Here is an 18,372-nt window from a genome sequence, read left to right on the forward strand (position 1 = left end):
TCCCTGTGAAAGGCCCCACTTGACAAGGACCTGAGGCCTTCCACCACAAGTACCATTTGGACACTGATTATCCAGGAGTCAGGCCTTGAGGTGACTGCACCGCTGGCGAACAGCTTGACTGGAATTTCAGTGAAACAGCCTGAGTCAGGAGGACCCATATGGTTGTTCCTGATCCTGAAATAAGTGCTGTTGTTTTAGGCTACTGAGTTTTGGGATATTTTGTTATGCAATAATAGATAAGTTCTATAATCTTGAAAGGGTGAAAATGAGATTATTGGGGTCTATAGAGAGAATGTGATAAGGAGACAAAAGGAAAAGAAAAGATAAAATTTGAAGTTGGTAGAAAGTGCACTTAGAGGAATTGAGAGCTTCATTCTGTGTCATACTAATATAAATAGCAGAAATCAGCTTTGTATTATACTTTATGACGCTTGCCATCAAAGCTCCCCATCTCAGAGTAAGGTACATTCCTTATTCATAGTTGTACTTCCTTAAGGATCTGTGTTGTAACATTGCTAAGTATTTGCTGAATAAATGAGAGCTACAAAAAAAAAAAAAAAAAAAAAAGAGAGAGCTACAATATCTGTTCCAGTTATTTATTGCTTGTAACAAACCTCCTCAAAACTTAATGTCTCACAACAGTCATTGTTAGAATATTTCATGGGTCCGTGGGATAATTGGGTTTAGCTGGGTAGTTCCTCGTAGAGTCTTTCATGTGATTGTAGTCAGATGTTGGCTGCAGTCATCTCAAGACCCTCCTAAACCCATTGCTCAAGGTGGCTTACTCAAATGACTTGCAGTGACACTACAGGCTGGGAACGCAACTGGGGCTGTCAGACACAGTGCCTATGTGTCTTGGGATTTTGACAGCATAGTGGTTGGATTACCAAATGAAGGATCCTAAGAGCAAGTAGTCCAAGAGACAGGCAATCGAAGCTCCTAGTATCTGAAGGCATAGGCCCAGAAACTGGCACAGTGTTACTTCTGCTGTTATCCCTTGGTCTCTGTCAGAGTTACAGAGCCTGCCAAGATTCCATGAGAGGACACAGACTCCACCTCTCAGCGAGAAGACTGTCAAAGTATTTGTGGCTAACTTTAATCCATATAGTACCCCAGTATCTAGAGTGGCACCCATATGTCATTCTGATTGTCACATGCAAAGTAAGATAACCTGAACTGGAAAAATAAATAAGTAGTGGACAAGTAAATGAATGCCTTGGAAAAAAATACAGCAGGATAAGGAAGTAGAGAATTGATGAGAGGGGAATTGCTGTTGAAGGTGGCATTTGAGTGTGGACCTGAGAGAAGTAAGGGAGCTAGCCATGCATTTGTCCAGGAGAAGAACATTCCAGGCAGTACAAAATCCCTGAGGCCAAAGGGAAAAGTAATTGAAAGTGAGCTCAAAGAGCTAGTGAAGAGCCACATCTTACTCTCTCTGAGGAAAATATTTTCATTTAAAGGCCAAAGGTCACCAACACCAACCATTTAAAGGCCAAAGGTTTAAGAACACCTTCATGAATGAAATCTCAGATGAAAATATACCTGTTTCTCATTTTGCTTCATACTGAATCAGGTTTATTACAAATCTCAGTTAAATAAAAAGTATTTTTCCCCATTTCTTTGATTTTTCAACCAACCATATCTGTGTTGGTTTCTTTTACATAAAATTCCCTTGGAAAAGGAATGCTGTCACAAAAAGATGAACTGAGTTTGTGAAAATTTTACAAAACCAAAGCATCCTAATTTCAATAACCTATTCTTTTGGGAAACATCTTTTCTCTTTCTGATAATACTTATTTTAGCGTTTAGCATCATAGATAATTGCCAGAAATTGTCAAAAACCCCTGGACCACATCAATAAGAGGATTTTTTGTGTGTGTATGTGAAGATGTAAAGATAGGGCTAAAACTGAATGGATGCATGTAGTTCTTCACAAAGATGTCCCCATTCAAGTGAATGATTTCATTAGGCTATCATAGCTATGTAACTTTTTAGGTACTGGGAACATTTTTTAAGATCAACTTCTGGGCTATGATCACAAGATTCAGGGAGTAACATGGGTATGGAACTACTCATAATCTACATACCTTCATATTTACTCAGGACATTTTTTCATCTCAGTGGCATAACAAACTAGGTCTTCTGTTGCCAAAGACCACTTTAGGTTGGCATTTCTTGGTCATGGTGTGGATTTTTTAAAAATCATTAAGTAGTAGTAGTATGTAAGAGCAAACCCTTGAGTTTCTGGTTTTTCCTTTAGTTTATTATAAGACTCCATTAGAAATTAATTCATCATACTAATTTATAATTAAGAATTCTGGAATTTTTCAGAAGTACAGTTGATAGCTTTTTTTTAAGATTAAACATCAGTTTTATTGTTTCAGAGGTGTCAACAATAATAGATAAGAAGCCAGTACCTGCCACAGGAGTTGTAATCCATTTGCAACAGTAGCAGCAGTAAAGTGGTTAACAGCTTCTGTACTGTAAACACGTGTAACAGTTGGCTGAGTGGTCTCCTTTCTATCATTTTTTTTAACTTTTTGTTTTGAAATCATTTTAGATGTACGGAAAAATTTCAAAAATATACAGAGAATTCACATCTACCCTTCACCTTGCTTTTCCTGATATTCACAATTTATGGAACCATAAGTTAATTGTCAAAACAAAGAAATTAACATTTGTGTGGCACTGTTAACTAAACTACAAAGCATATTAGAATTTCAGCAGTCTTTCCATTAATGTTGTTTTTCTATTTCAGGACCCAGCCCAGGATCCCACCTGGCACCTAGTTGTTATTTCTCCCTAGGCTCCTGCAGTCTTCAGTAGTGCTTCAGTCTGTCTTTCATGATCTTGACACTTTTGATCAGTATAGTCAGTTAATTTATTGAAAATCTCTCAGTTTGGCAAATATCACAGTAATACAGTAGTCCTTCTTACCTGCAGTTTTCTTCTCTGTTCTTTACATTAACCTGAGATCAACTGTGGTCCAGAAGCAGATGGTCCTCCTGACATATCATCATGTTAACAGTAGCCCAATTTGAAGTCACAAGGCCTACATCATTTTCCTTGCTTCATATCATCATATAAGCAACTTACCATATAACATCACAAGAGGGAGGGAGGGTACAGTACAATAAGATATTTTTAATATTTATTTATTTGAGAGCATTCATACTTGGGTGGGGGTAGGCATAGAAGGGGAGAATCTCAAGTAGACTCTTCACTTGGAGTACAGACTCTCCAATTCAGGGCTTGATCCCACAATCTGTGAGATCATGACCTGAGCCGAAATCACCAGACACTTAAACAACTGAGCTACTCAGGTGCCCCAGTACAAGATATTTCAAGAGAGACCATATTCACATAACTTTTATTACAGTATATTGTTATAATTGTTTAATTATTAGTGTTGTTAATCTCTGTGCCTAGTTTATAAATTCTATTGCAGAAAAAATAATATAATGTTTGGTGCTATCCATGATTTCCGGCATCCACCAGGGGTCTTGAAATATATCCCCCGTGGATCAGCATGGGGGTAGGGGGAGACTATTTAATTGTTTTGAGAAAAATCTATTATTGGATACTAAAATCAGTGGGCAAAAATTTGAAGAGAAACAAGATACTGACACAGTCCCCATGTATTCCTAGGATTGTTATTAATAACAAAGACAAAAATAGTAACTTTATAGTGGGTAAAACCTGGCTTAACACCATGTTAACCAAGTGAATAAGATTAACATCTCCGTTAATAAGATATTATGACATCATGTACCGCTGATCTGATGCCCTGAGGAGGATACAGTCACTTAATGATACTCTTGCCAAAAATACATAACCTTCATTTCATGATAAGAAAGCATTCGAGAGCTTTTTAGAGAGCTTTTTTAAAATTATTATTATTTGTTAGCTTATTTTTAATTGTGTTCTCTGTTAAGGCAAAGCATAATTGATTTGAAGGAAAAGGAAATACCAGAATTAAGAAACAAACTGCAGAATGTCAATAGAGACATACAGCGCTTAAAGAATGACATAGAGGAACAGGAAACGCTCTTAGGCACAATAATGCCTGAAGAAGAAAGTGCTAAAGTTTGTCTGACAGATATTACAATTATGGAGAGGTTCCAGGTAAGTTTATTGTAGTTGAAGGTCAAATAAAACCTGTTTCATGGTGATTCATTTTCATTTTTAGTTTCCTATTATTTATATCATTTAAATTATTAAAATTCATTTTATCCTATTAAACTTTGTTAAAATTATATCTGAAATTGGTGCCAAATTGAGATTTTAAAATAATAGCAACTTTTAAAGATACCAAATAATGATAATGTAAGTTTGTTAAAGGAAATAACTGTTTTGTTCTTAAGATGGAACTTAAAGATGTTGAAAGAAAAATTGCACAACAAGCAGCTAAGCTGCAAGGACTAGACTTGGATAGAACTGTTCAACAAGTAAACCAGGAAAAACAAGAAAAACAACACAAATTAGATACAGGTAATATAGTTAGTTTTTTCTTTCTCTTTTTTTTTATATATAGTTAGTTTTTTCATGTACCCATAAAGACTTCAACATCCTAGCATATGCTTTTTATCATACATTTTATATCTATCATGTGGACAGGGAACTGTCTTTCTTCCAGTTCGCAATATTCATCCTCTTTCTAAAAGCCTTACTTGTTTCCTTGCTTTGCATAACAGATTTTGAATGATGGATATCAGATGAGCTCTACTCTTTCTTAGTCCTGCCTGCCCTGTGATTTTAACCCATGGGTGACCAGGAGGGATTCTGTATCACTTTTCTTGCAGTGGGTGGGATCCACAGAAGCTGAGCCTTTGTGAATTCCATAGAGCTATAAAAATGGAAGCTTGCTGATCATAGTATTTTTCTGTATCCTTAAACTAATCGCTGTGTGACTATGTTTTCATGTAGTTTCCAGTAAGATGGAATTGAATCGTAAGCTTATACAGGACCAGCAGGAACAGATTCAATACCTAAAAAGTACAACAAATGAACTTAAATCAGAGAAACTTCAGATATCCACTAATTTACAACGTCGACAGCAAATGGAGGAACAGACTGTGGAATTATCCACTGAAGTTCAGTCCTTATCCAGAGAGATAAAGGTAAGTTTCATACAAAACTGTTTTTTATCTTTCTTTTTTTTTAATTTCATACAAAACTGTTTTTTATCTTTTTTTTTTAATTAGGCTCTATGCCCAACATAGGGCTTTAATTCACCACCCTGAAATAAAGTGTCTCATACTCTACTGATTTAGCCAACCAGATGTCCCACATACCTGTTTTTTAAATAAGTTCACATATGTGAAATGCTTCTTATTGGCATAGTGACTAGAACTCTGGTTATTGTGAGAATTAAATAGAAAATAGTATAATTCTTTTGTGGCTCCTGTGTTGACAAACCTTGTATTAATAGGTAAAGGTTTTGGCCATAATATGGAGGAATTGGCTGCCTGGTTAATTAGTGAACTTCCTGTTACTGGAAGTGGTTAGGTGGCTGGCTAACTACACAGAAGGATTCCTGCCTGTCTGGGATATTTGTCTTACCTGCCGATCCTGTATCCATGGCAGACCCTATCTCTTAGTCGTAATGCTTTTTCTGTTTGATTCTAGATGTAGTTTCAGAATCCTTCCCACTGTAGTAAGCAGGCATTGAGTTACTACGTGGAATGGAAACCATTTGGCATCTCATCTAGATTAATCACATCTAAGGCCCACTCAAATTTTTGAACGGTTTTAGAAATAATAATCTTGGGTGCCTGGGTAGCTTAGTCAGTTAAGCATCTGCCTTCAGCTCAGGTCATGATCCCAGAGTTCCAGGATCAAGCTCTGCGTTGGGCTCCTGTTCAGTGGGGAGTCTGATTCTCCCTTTGCCCCTCTCGTGCGCGCGTGCGTGCGCGCTCTCTCTCTCTCTCTCAAATAAATAAAATTAAAAAAAAATAACAATTTCGTTTTTTTGTTTGTTTAAAGATTTTATTTTTTTATTTGAGAGAGAGCACACAAGCAGGGGGAATGGCAGAAGGCAAAGGAGAAAGAAGTAGGCTTCCTGCTGAGCAGGGAGTCCAGCAAGGCTCAGTCCCACAACCCTGGTATCATGACCTGAGTTGAAGGCACATGTTTAACTAACTAAGCTACCCAGGTGCCCCTTAGACATAACAATTTTACCTAGTTTTTCATAATTATAAACATTCAGTGAGCACTAAATATATTACTGACTCTGTCACTAATTACCATAAATGCTTCATAAGTATTTTTGGATTGCATATGATAAGAGGCTTAGAGTATGATATAAAATAGTAATAGCTTTTTTTTTTTTTACTCTTGGGACACCCGGGTGGCTCAGTGGTTGAGCATCCGCCTTCAGCTCAGGGCACGATCCTGGAGTCCTGGGATTGAGTCCTACATCAGGTTCCCTACAGGGAGCCTGCTTCTCCCCCTGCCTGAATCTCTGCCTCTCTCTGTGTCACTCATGAATAAATAAATTAAATATTTTTTAAAAATTTTGTTTTTTACTCTTTATAAAGCCCTTTAACATTAAACAGTTCAGTGTCTTACTAGCCTGGTTGAGAATTGTGACTAGATCCCCCTTTTATAAAAAAAGTTTGAGACTTAGGGACACCCCAGGTCTTAGCCAAGTTCATGCAGCTAGTAAGAGGCACAGTTTATTTTCAGATAGGTCTTCAATGTCTATTACATTTGACTTCCCAGCATACCATACCTCTTCTCAATATGATAAAATGCAAAAATTTACCTATACTGAAGTCTGATACTAAGGAGTTATTTCTACTTTTATGGTTTGTTCAATATTCGTTATTTTAGAGTGCTTGAGGATCATTGTTTTCAACAGTGGTAGTCATGTAATTCTGCTCTAGAAATGTTGTAAGGCTGAACAACGTAGACTCCTGATTAGTAAAATAGTTTGTTATTTCAAAGCCCCCTTTCTTCCAATATAGGTGTGGATACACCAACATCAATGTACTTATATTTTTTTTATTACTGTAAAATACCTACTTAGCCTTAGCAAACTAACCTTAAGGACAAAAGTGTCCTCTGTAGTCATATTCCCATCTGTAAAAGAGAGGCCTGAACTGAACCGCTTCTTTGGTCACACAGAGCCCCTACAAACTCATAAAAACTACACCTGAAGCCACATGCTCATATAATTGGGGCACATGGCCTGGATTAGGAATCAAGTCAGTGGTGAAGCAATGTAGCATAGTGGCTAAGAGAAAGACTCAGGTGCTAGGCAGGATTTGAATACTGAATCCTTCATTTATTGGCTCTTATGACCCCAGACAAATCATTAGTATGCCTGTTTACTGATCTGACATATGGGATGAAAATAATGGTAGGGCTCCTCATTGGGTTATTGGAAAAAGCAAATGAGTTAATTTTTAAAGCCTGACACATAGAAGGTGCTTTTATGAGGACTATAAAGTCTGACACCTGAAATAAAATGATAGAGTATAAGTCTGTATTTTTTATTTTTAGGATGCTAAAGAGCAGTTAAGCCCTTTGGAAACAATATTGGAGAAGTTCCAACAGGAAAAAGAAGAATTAATCAACAAAAAAAATAAAAGCAACAAAATAGCACAGGATAAAGTAAGATATTATTTTTATTATCAAATACATTATATTAAACTTAATGTTCAGAGCACCATGTTGGACATTAGTGTTTCACATGAAATTAAAAACATAAGGTAAATAGTATTTTCAGATCTGTGACATAATTGACATTAAAAATTCTTGTTAAAGATTAAAATTAAATTATTTTGCTTTTTAATCTAAAATAGAAGTTGAGAATAGAGACTATTTAATCCAATCCCATAGATGATAAAGGGAATTGTCTCATTATAAAACTTGGTGGTGATGGGAAGTGGAACCCAAGTCTCCCAACTTCCAAGCCACTGCTCCACTGGGCTTGCCTATTAAGTTTTTGTTACCTTAATATATATTTCTTTGGAAATAAATCTTTCTAAATGCCGTGTCCCAACCAGTATATAAACATTAGTATTAAATAAATACTAAAATAAATATTTTTCCACAGATGAATGATATCAAAGAAAAGGTTAAAAATATTCATGGTTATATGAAAGACATTGAGAATTATATTCAAGATGGGAAAGATGACTATAAGAAGGTAATTTAAAACTTAAAATTATTTATTTGTTTATACTTTTATTTTCCATGCTCAAAGAATTTTCTTTCGTACAGCAAAAAGAAAATGAACTTAATCAAGTAATAGCTCAACTAAGTGAATGTGAGAAACACAAAGAAAATATAAATAAAGAAATGGGAATCATGAGACAAGATATTGATACACAGAAGGTAGGTCTTTTTTGCTACTGGCTTTTGATATTACTTATACCAGTAACATTCTTCTCTTTATGTTTTTACTTAATTTATTTTACTTTATTTTTACTTTTGTTTTCAATAGATCCATCGAGTAGAAATGCATACAGTAGAGAAAAGCAATTCTAATAACATAGTCTTTTCCTTTTTTCCAATTTTATTAAAAAAAAAAAAAGACTCATTTGGTAAAAGTATAAACACAAAAGCTTTTATTTATTGACTGATTTTAGAGCATGAGCAGGGTGGAAGAGAGAGAGGGAGAGAGAGAATCTTAAGCAGGTTCCATGTCCAGCGCAGAGCCCAGTGTAGGGCTCGAACTCATGGGCCTGAGATCATGACCTGAGCCAAAAGCAAGAGTCCAGACACTTAATTCACTATGTCACCCAGGCACCGCAAAGCTAATTTTAAATATAAACATTTAAACATAAAAAGTTTAACTTAAAATTCTCCCTCCCCGGGATGTGTGGATGGCTCAGCAGTTGAGCATCTGCCATTGACTCAGGGCGTAATCCCAGGGTCCTGGGATCGAGTTCTGTATCGGGCTGCCTGTGAGAAGCCTGCTTCTCCTTCTGCCTGTCTCTGCTTCTCTCTGTGTGTCACCCGTGAATAAATAAATAAAATCTTTAAAAAAAATATTCTCCTTCCCCTTCTGCCAATTCTCAGTCTCATTTCTAGATGTCATAACTATTAACAGTTTTTTGTTTGTTCTTAAAGAAGTTTCTTATTCATATCAGCAGGTAGATAAATCAATAATATATCTGTGTGTATGTATGTGAGCATATTTACTTTTATGTATAAGATCATACCATTCATATTCTCCACCTTTGTCCACTTAATGCAATTTGATCTTTATATCAAGTTAGCTCACAGATCCACCATGTACTTTTTAATGATTATGAAATACTCGATTTTGTGTGTGGGCCATAAATTGATCACTTTTTTTTTATACTGCAAATGGTAACAATGAATATCCTGCATATATCTTTTTTTCTTCTGTCTTTTCTTAATGAAACGTAAATTCACACAAAACGAGAATAGAGGCATAATAATCTTAAAAGTTGTAAGTATAATATCTGTATATTTTGTCATTTTTTTCAGTTAATTCCTGTCTCATTTTCTCCATTAAGGACATTAATTTCTACAGTATAATTAAAATCACATTGAGAAATTATCTTCAGCATTCCTTATGTAAGCATGATAGTTAATGTCTACCATTTCTCTATTCCTGCTCTTATAAACAAAATTTGCTATATGAATGCTTTAATCATTTAGTTATAGTGTTTTATTTTATTTTTTTTTTAATTTTTTTATTATTTATTTATGATAGTCATACAGAGAGAGAGAGAGAGAGGCAGAGACACAGGCAGAGGGAGAAGCAGGCTCCATGCACCGGGAGCCTGATGTGGGATTCGATCCCGGGTCTCCAGGATCGCGCCCTGGGCCAAAGGCAGGCGCCAAACCGCTGCGCCACCCAGGGATCCCTCATTCTAGTTAGTTATAGTGTTTTAAAAATCAGTTTGAAGATTAGCTGTATCACCTGCCTGCAGGGCCTCTGGCCATAGTGCTAGGTATTTCAAATATATGAATATTAGTCAAAAGTAAATCTCTGCCATCTAGGGGTGCCTTGCTGGTTCAGTCGGTGAGGCATGCAGCTCTTGAGGTTAGGGTTGTAAGTTCAAGCCCCATGATGGATGTAGAGATTACTGAAAAATATAAAATCTTTGTTTTATTTAAGATTTTTATTTATTTTTTATTTTTTTAAGATGTATTTTAGACAGTGCACATACAGGTGGCAGAGGTAGAGGGAGAGAGGATCTCAATGAGCCCAGAGCCCAATGTGGGGCTCAATTTCATGATCCTGAGGTTATGTACAACCTGAGTTGAAGTTATAAGTCAGTTTCCTAACTGACTCTACCCCCAGGCACCCCAAGTTTTTATTTTTAAGTAATCTCTATCCCCCACATGGGGCTCGAACTCACAACCCCAAGATCAAGAGTCACATGCTCCACTGACTGAACTAGCCAGGTAATCCCAAAAATAAAAGCTTAAAAAAAAAGTAATCTCTGCCATCTAATAAATGCTGAGTAACTACAAATTGATGATAGCATATATAACAAGATACTTATGTATCCTTTGCTTTTAGGTGGAATGCCTGTTTAAAATCCCAGTCTATAAATCAGTGTCCCTCCGTGTATAACATACACAAAGATCATTAAGATTTACCCATTTGTAACTCTTTTCTTTTTTCTTTTTTTTTTTTTAAGATTTTTCATTTATTCATGAGAGACAGAGAGAGGCAGAGACACAGGCAGAGGGAGAAGCGGGCTCAATGCAGGGAGCCTGACGCGGGACTCGATCCCGGGACCCCAGGACCACACCCTGGGCCAAAGGCAGCACTAAACTGCTGAGCCACCCGGGCTGCCCGACTCTTTCCTTTTCAAGTTGATGATCTAAACTTAGTGAATCTGACTGTATTAGCTCACTTTTGTAAACTACCTTGTTCTAGAAATTATAAGTTATATACATAGAGTAATGCCAAATAACATTTTAAGTTAGTGGGGAAAATGAGACAATGTGGCAATTGAGTAGTAAGTGTATAAAATGTAGCCCATGAAATGTGATATGCTTGCTAAAGATTCCAATAGTCACAGGAAGATAGGAAGTCACAACTATAATTAAGATTCACATTGTCTGAGAGCTGAAAGGACCCATATTAAGACCAAAGAAAAATATTTCCCATAGACATTCATGGGAAGAAGGACACTGTAGCTTATTATTAACACTATATCCTTAACAAACCTCATGGAGCTTTTTCTCTTTTTTTCCCCCACGGTGTGTTTCAGCATCTCTTTTGTCTTTCCTTAATAAGGTTCTTTAGAAGGTTGTGTGATTGAGGCCTAAAATAAATGTTGGAGTGTTTTAGAGAGCAAAGGTTAGCTAGGGGAACCCATCAGAATCTCCTGGGTTTACCACTCCTAGGTACACAACCAAGAAAATTTTAAACATGTTCACATAAAAACTTGTACAAGAATATTTATAGCAGCATTATTCACATTAGTCAAAATATGTCATCATTAGTCAAATTATGGTCATCAGTTGATGAATGGATCCGTGTGATATATCCAATATGTATTACAGTTCTCCGGAGCAACAGAACCAACAGGTTATATACATATACACAAATTTATAGAAAGAAGTTTATTTTAAGGAATTGGTTCACACTTTTGTGGAGGCTGAGCACTCCCAAGATCTGTAGTTAGTAAGGTGGAGATCCAGGGGAACTGATGAAATAGTTCTAGTCTGAGTTTGAAGGTGTAAGAACTAGAAGAGCCGAGGTTTCAGTTCAAGACCAAAGGCAGGAAAAGACCAGGGTTCCAGCTCATACATTCAGGCAGGAGCAGTAACCACTGATTTGGTGTTTTTGTTCTATTCAGGTTGTCGTTGGTGTGATGAGGCTCACCCACATTAGGGGGGGCAACCTGTTTCAGTCTCCCAATTCAGATGTTCATAGTCTCCAAGACACTCAGATAATGTCCAACCAAATGTCTAGGCACCCTGAGGCCCAGTTGAATTGACACTATTAACCATCACATCATAAAAAGGAATGTTATTCAGCCATGAAAAGGAATGAAATAGTAATGCATGCCACAACTTGGATAAACCTTGAAAACTTGCTACGTGATGAAAGAATCCAAAAAAACATGACCATATATTATATGATTCTGTTTACATGAAATAGGAATATCCAAATGGACAAAAAGCAAATGAGTGTTGCCAGGGGCTAGGGCAAGGAGAGAGAAAGGAGAGAGATTGCTAATACGGACTGAGTTTCTATGGGGGTGGTAAATGTTCTGGAATTAGTGATGATGCTTAAATAACCTTTTGAATATACAAAAACCACTAAATTACACACTTTAAAACGGTGAATTTTATGGCATATGAATTACATCTCCATTTTAAAAAAATCACGTGGGTTGTTAAAAATATACTTGTTTATGTCTCCATTACAGACCAATAAGTCAGAATCTCTGGGGTATGGGCAGAAGCATCTGTGCCTTCTTAAAGTTCCTCAGGGATTCTGATATATATCCTCAATCACTGAGCCAGAGCATTGCAGAACTTTCAGGCTATCCTCTCTAATGGTGTTTTTCCCAGCCAGACTTGGTAGATACTGAACTGCAATCTATTCATTGTGCTGCTACATCACAGTTAGCTAGAATGCAGTTAATATTTAGATTTTGCTTTAGGTACTACACTGCATAGACTGTCATCTGAGCTAAATGGGGTTAATATTTAAGAGTTGAGCGTAACAGTACCTTATTTACATACTTAAGCTCTACTAAATTTAGTCCACAGAATAAAAAATTTGGAAGTTGAATAATCTGTGTCCCTCATTTTTTAGATGAAAGGAACTGGAGGTGACCTGCCTCGCCCAAGGTCACAAAAGTAGTGAGTAACCAAAGTAGAATGTGACCTAACATTGCCAAATTGCTAATATTACAGAAAAACAATTGTGTTGTATTTTAACTGCATCTGGCTTTCTTTCCTCTTTCTCCAGTACTTTATATTTTGTAGACTATAATTGGAATTCTCACGCTTAAAGTACAAGGACATTTTTGACCCAAAAAGCATTTCACTATCAATTACTGAGCTAGGCACTGTGCTGATTATTTTACATATATGTTCATTCATTCAGTCTTCACATCATTATATGACAGGTGGAATTATTATCATAATATATACAAGTAAACTGAGGCTCAGAATTTAAATTAATTTGCCGGGGATCCCTGGGTGGCGCAGCAGTTTGGCGCCTGCCTTTGGCCCAGGGCGCGATCCTGGAGACCCGGGATCGAATCCCACATCGGGCTCCCGGTGCATGGAGCCTGCTTCTCCCTCTGCCTATGTCTCTGCCTCTCTCTCTCTCTCTCTCTCTGGGACTATCATAAATAAATAAAAATTAAAAAAAAAAAATTAATTTGCCCAAAGTCATCAAATTTGAAAGTTGTAATGCTGAGATTTGAGCCTAGGTGTACCTGACTTCAAAACTTGTGCTGTTTAACAACTGTACTGTATGTCTTTCAAAATGATTGTTAAAAGCAACTAGAAGCTGACCTAATTAAAAAGAAAAAAAAAGTGCTTAGTTTTCTGTTCCTAATAAGGAAAAAGTCCAAGTGTAGTCTTCTACGGAAGAATTTTTGAGAGTCACAGCAGCTGCAGTGGTACATTAGGTTACCTGGCAACAAAAGGACGTTTACAACCATATCATTTTAGTTATTTTTAACTACTTATAATAATGCCCTTAGTCCATTGTATGTATTTGTATTACTATTTGTAGGAAAACTGAAGGTGACCTTAATGACAATTTTTTTTGAAAACCCACCTCAGAATAGTGATTCATAGGTGGGCAAGGTTAAGCATGTGGCAGAAATCCTTGGCTTCCCTTCTTCTGGCCCACCTCCCAGATCCTTACTCCTTAGTAATTTCTGTGCCATTACTGTTGGCAACAAGGTAAGGCCAAAGATCTGTCCCTCCCTCCCACTTCCCGCAATACTGGGTTTATTTCAGTTGGAAGGGTTACTGGAGGAGGGTCCTAGCTTTCTCCTTGAGAGGTCTAGACTCTGAACTTAGGCTGAGTTTTCTATATTCAGACTTTTGTGAGCCAAACCTATTTCTGCAGGTGATTTTTTTCCCCCTACATTCCAAAGAGTCAACTTGTAAACTTGTAAACTGTTTCCTTTTTGGCTCTTGACGACATAGTTCATAATCACCATGATCAGGTCTCTTTTTAAGGACAGAACTACTCAGAACCTGTCAACTTCTTAAATTTTCAGTTCAGTTCAATGTCCAGGGATAGTGTCTTCAGGTATGTAGGTATATACTATTTTTGTGAAACTTCTGTCTTGTGACTGTTATTTGTCAGCTTTAAGGTTAAGATCTTACCTGACATACCTAATGGTATCTCAGCCTTGGCATATGTTAGGAGATAAATACAACTAGAAAAAAAAAGTTGAGAGGAGACTTTTGATAGTATATTGTTCTTTTGTGATCTTTTACATCAATAAGCTCTATTGTGGGGTTACCATGCAAGATGATCCAATGGGATATAGTTATACAATACTAAAACATCTAGTTATATTCTTTTATTTTGTCATTTAAATATCTGTTTTGTGTATTTGTATTTGTGGGCTATCCAGATTCTTCCAAGCTTCAAGATCCCTTTACCCTGGCTTCTCCCTCTGTCGAGTTTACCATAATTCTAAGTAAAGGTATAATTAGTACTACCTGTCAGCAATTGTTTATTATGAATCACAGTTGATAACTTGATTATTTTTGTTAACCAATTTAATATTATTTAGATCCAAGAGAGATGGCTACAGGATAACCTTACTTTAAGAAAAAGAAATGAGGAACTAAAAGAAGTTGAAGAAGAAAGAAAACAGCATTTGAAGGAAATGGGTCAAATGCAGGTTTTACAAATGAAGAAGTATGTTTTTAAAAGGGGTCTTTAGTTTAAATAAAGATCTTTTTATTGAAGTATGAAGAATATTCAATACATATTTTTTAAAAAAGAATTTTAGCATAAATATCCCTTGAGACTTACAGGAAGGTAGACAGAGTTTTTATATAACCATAAGTCTTGGCTTTATAAACTGAAGAAGTGATACAGAATTTATAGTCCTACTGCACTGAAGGGCAGGATTAAATATGCAAAGTCCCAGATTTCTGCTAGCCTGCTTCACAAGATAATGGTATCAAGCATAAAGAACACAGATGGCCTGTGGACCATGCCTGGGTCCCAGTTTGTATAGTCTCTAATACTGCCAGAGGACTTAGTGCCAAAGTGATTTGTCATTGGAGACCCATTCTAGACGGTCCTCATTATAATTGCATGCCAACCAGATCTGTTTTGTTTTTGTTTTTTGAAGATTAGTCTGCTACTTCTTTCATGTGGTTTTATTGATATTTACTTTCAGTTGCTACCTTTTTGCCTTAGAGTTGCCTCAGGAATTCTCTAGGAAATGGTTGATGCTTAAGCATTAGACTGCTATAAAAGGCTGGACTAGCCAAATAGATTTTTGAACCACCTTAACTGGTTAAAAATAGGCCTCTAATTAATTTAGCCATTCCTTATAGATTTTTTGTCTTCTTGACTTGACTTTAGATCGGAATCAAAGAATGTTTAATTTTTTTCTAAAGGATATTATAAATGAAATTTTAATTTACTCTATAAAGCCTAACGGTTTAATCTTACTGTAAGCGCTATTGGTTTAGCTGTTTAAAATCTCTTTCATATACTGAAAAAAATCAGACTTTACAACTGGAAGAGCTCTTCATCTTCAGTCTCATTTTTATAGCATTAGGACATTGAGACCCAGAAAAAAAATCCACAGGAAGTTATAACAAAAGCCTGGAATGTGACCTACATATCCTAGTTCCCAAGCCTCAGCTATTTAACATAGTAGTGCTCTCAGTGGCAAGTTTGAAAGAGTGAAGCTTTTAGAATAATCTTACAGTTGAAACAGTTTATTTTTCACTGCTGAAGACCAAAACCAGATATTTTTATAATTTCTTCTGTGCTTGGTACTACATAAGAGTGATTTTTTAATATTCATTCAGACTAAGTACAAGTGCTCCTTGTCAAATCTGTCTTAAATTAGAATGCAATGGAAATGTCAACAAAACAGATCATCAAGCCAGTTCTGTAATGATGTCCATAAACTGTAGTGCTTAATAAGAGGGTGCTTAATAAGTAATTGTTAAATGAATACGATTTTTTAAAGCACACAAATCTTTATTATCTCCCTAGTTACCAGAAAAGTTTGTGTATTTTACTTTCTTTGATCATTACTATGCTATACTTGTGCAAGTGAAACTTTATTTTCATAAAGTACAGACCTTTACTAAGTATTACCACAGAAACTAATAGTTTGAGATGAAGTTGTATTTTGCCTTTGATGTATTGTGAATGGAATGATGACACCTATTACTTAGTAACTTCTCCGTGTTGGTAAGTGTGCATTCTCAGTTCACAATCAGAATTTTGTGAATTTGTAATTTAATCACCAAGAGTACTTTTTTTTTAGGTGTCTAAAAGTGAGGAACTTGGTCAGTGTTTGCGTGTTATAAGAGTTTTTTGGCACACAGAAATCAGCTGTTCAGAAATCTGGATGATTCAGAGATTTGGGAAGGAAGAAAAATTTCTTTAGTATTAAAGCCTTAAATAAAAAGCAAGGAGAGACTTATTTTTTATCTAGAGAGATCTGACTTTTCACTTCAGGCTGCTAAAAGCTAAAAATGGTCCTTAATTGTCATGTTTACCATTTATAGTGAACATCAGAAGTTGGAAGAAAAAATAGACAATATAAAAAGAAATCACAGTTTGGCAATAGGACGACAGAAAGGCTACGAGGAAGAAATTATTCATTTTAAAAGAGAACTTCGAGAACCTCAATTTCGGGATGCAGAGGAAAAGCACAGGGAAATGATGATTGTTATGAGAACAACAGAGCTTGTGAACAAGGATCTTGACATTTATTATAAGACCCTTGATCAGTAAGTATTAGACTGGGGATTTGATTCTGACTGCAGTCAGTATAAACTAGCATATTTTAGTCATATTTTCCTCTTTTTTTTATGTTTTAAATATAGTTATATATATCAGAATGGGAAAATAAATATATATACATGTATATACACACACATGCATGCTTACTTAAGTTATGAAGTTAAGTTTTACAGCATATTAATCTTAAAGAGTACTCTTGATACCACCCTGCATAGCCATTCCAAGAACTCTTCCATTGTCACTAACTAGGATCCACTTAGATGCTCCTCATCGAAGCCTTCTGTCATCCCCTACTCCCTGTGACAATTGACACAGATTTTTGCTTTCTCTGCTTTAAAAAAAAAATCATCGTGTGTATTGGTTCTTTTTTTCAAGCTTTTAAAAAATACAATGTTCTGTGTACTCTTCTAGGATTTGTCTTTTTTTTTATTTTGTTTTTATATACTCATGTTGCTTTTATAGCTATAGTTCATCCATTTTCACTGATGTGTACAGAATTCTGACATGGGACTATACCACACTGTATGGTGTATACGGTGTTTACTAATATAACCTTTACTGCTAGGAACGTTCCTATGAGGTCTTCTGAAGAAAAAGGTGTAACTTTTTTTGCACTCAATTTTACAAAATAATGTTATCCAAGATATGTCTCTGAGATATATCTTTTTTTTTTCTGAAGAAAAAGGTGTAAGAGATTCTCTGAGATATATGTACAAGTAGAACTTTTTTTGCACTCAATTTTACAAAATAACTGTTATCCAAGGTAGTTTTACTAATCTGCACTGTTACCAGAATGTAAGGGTTTTCTCTAAAGCATCTTCTGACACTGATTTTGTCAGTTTTTTAATTTTTGTGAACCTGGTGGGTGTATAGTGGTAAACCATTGTGGTCTTCATTGCCAGTCCCCTGATTTCTAATGATGCTAAACATCTTTTCATATTTACTCTTGTTTTTTCTCTTTGAAGTGTTTATGTCTTTCACCCATTTTTAATGTCTTGGTAGTGGTGGTACTGATCTGCCTGTGTTCTTATCTCAGCTGTATCTTAATTTTTTAATTACATGTATTATAAATATCATCTCAAACTTTTAATGAACAGATTTTATTTTAAGGCAGTTGAATTTATAAATCTTTTCTAATTAGCTTTTTTTGTATCTTAAGAAATCCTTTCCTACTGCTGTTTTTTCTTCTAAAAGCTTTAATATTGCTTTTTTACTTTTAAGTATTTAATCCTAAATTGAATTTTATATACATTGTGATGTGAGAACCCAGTTTCATTTTTTCCTTGATAACCAGCCATCCTGAATCTAATTATTGGGTAGCCAATCCTTTCCTTAACGATCTATAGTGGTCATTTCCGTTATATATCAGAAATCCCTGTGTGTGCAAGTAGGTTCTGCGTTTTCTGCTCTGTGTCACTGCTCACATTGTCTGACTCTTT

The 18,372-nt window shown here is 35.8% G+C and overlaps 1 protein-coding gene across 7 annotated transcripts in view; it reads left to right on the plus strand.

Moving 5' to 3' along the window:
• The window catches only part of RAD50 (RAD50 double strand break repair protein), a 230,493-nt gene that overhangs the window by 188,659 nt on the left and 23,462 nt on the right, over positions 1-18,372 (plus strand). For all 7 annotated transcript variants that reach the window (XR_007413960.1, XM_035696870.2, XM_049116046.1 and 4 more), the window contains 8 exons: positions 3,936-4,125; positions 4,365-4,491; positions 4,927-5,120; positions 7,507-7,617; positions 8,063-8,155; positions 8,230-8,343; positions 14,724-14,851; positions 16,696-16,920. Coding sequence is in view for 6 of the 7 variants with exons in the window: in XM_035696870.2 (XP_035552763.1) it covers positions 3,936-4,125; positions 4,365-4,491; positions 4,927-5,120; positions 7,507-7,617; positions 8,063-8,155; positions 8,230-8,343; positions 14,724-14,851; positions 16,696-16,920 (1,182 nt within the window). In the remaining variant the exon portion in view is untranslated. The remainder of the gene's footprint in view (positions 1-3,935; positions 4,126-4,364; positions 4,492-4,926; positions 5,121-7,506; positions 7,618-8,062; positions 8,156-8,229; positions 8,344-14,723; positions 14,852-16,695; positions 16,921-18,372) is intronic.

The sequence above is a fragment of the Canis lupus genome, chromosome 11 (genome assembly GCF_003254725.2).
Source record: "Canis lupus dingo isolate Sandy chromosome 11, ASM325472v2, whole genome shotgun sequence".
NCBI lineage: Eukaryota > Metazoa > Chordata > Mammalia > Carnivora > Canidae > Canis > Canis lupus.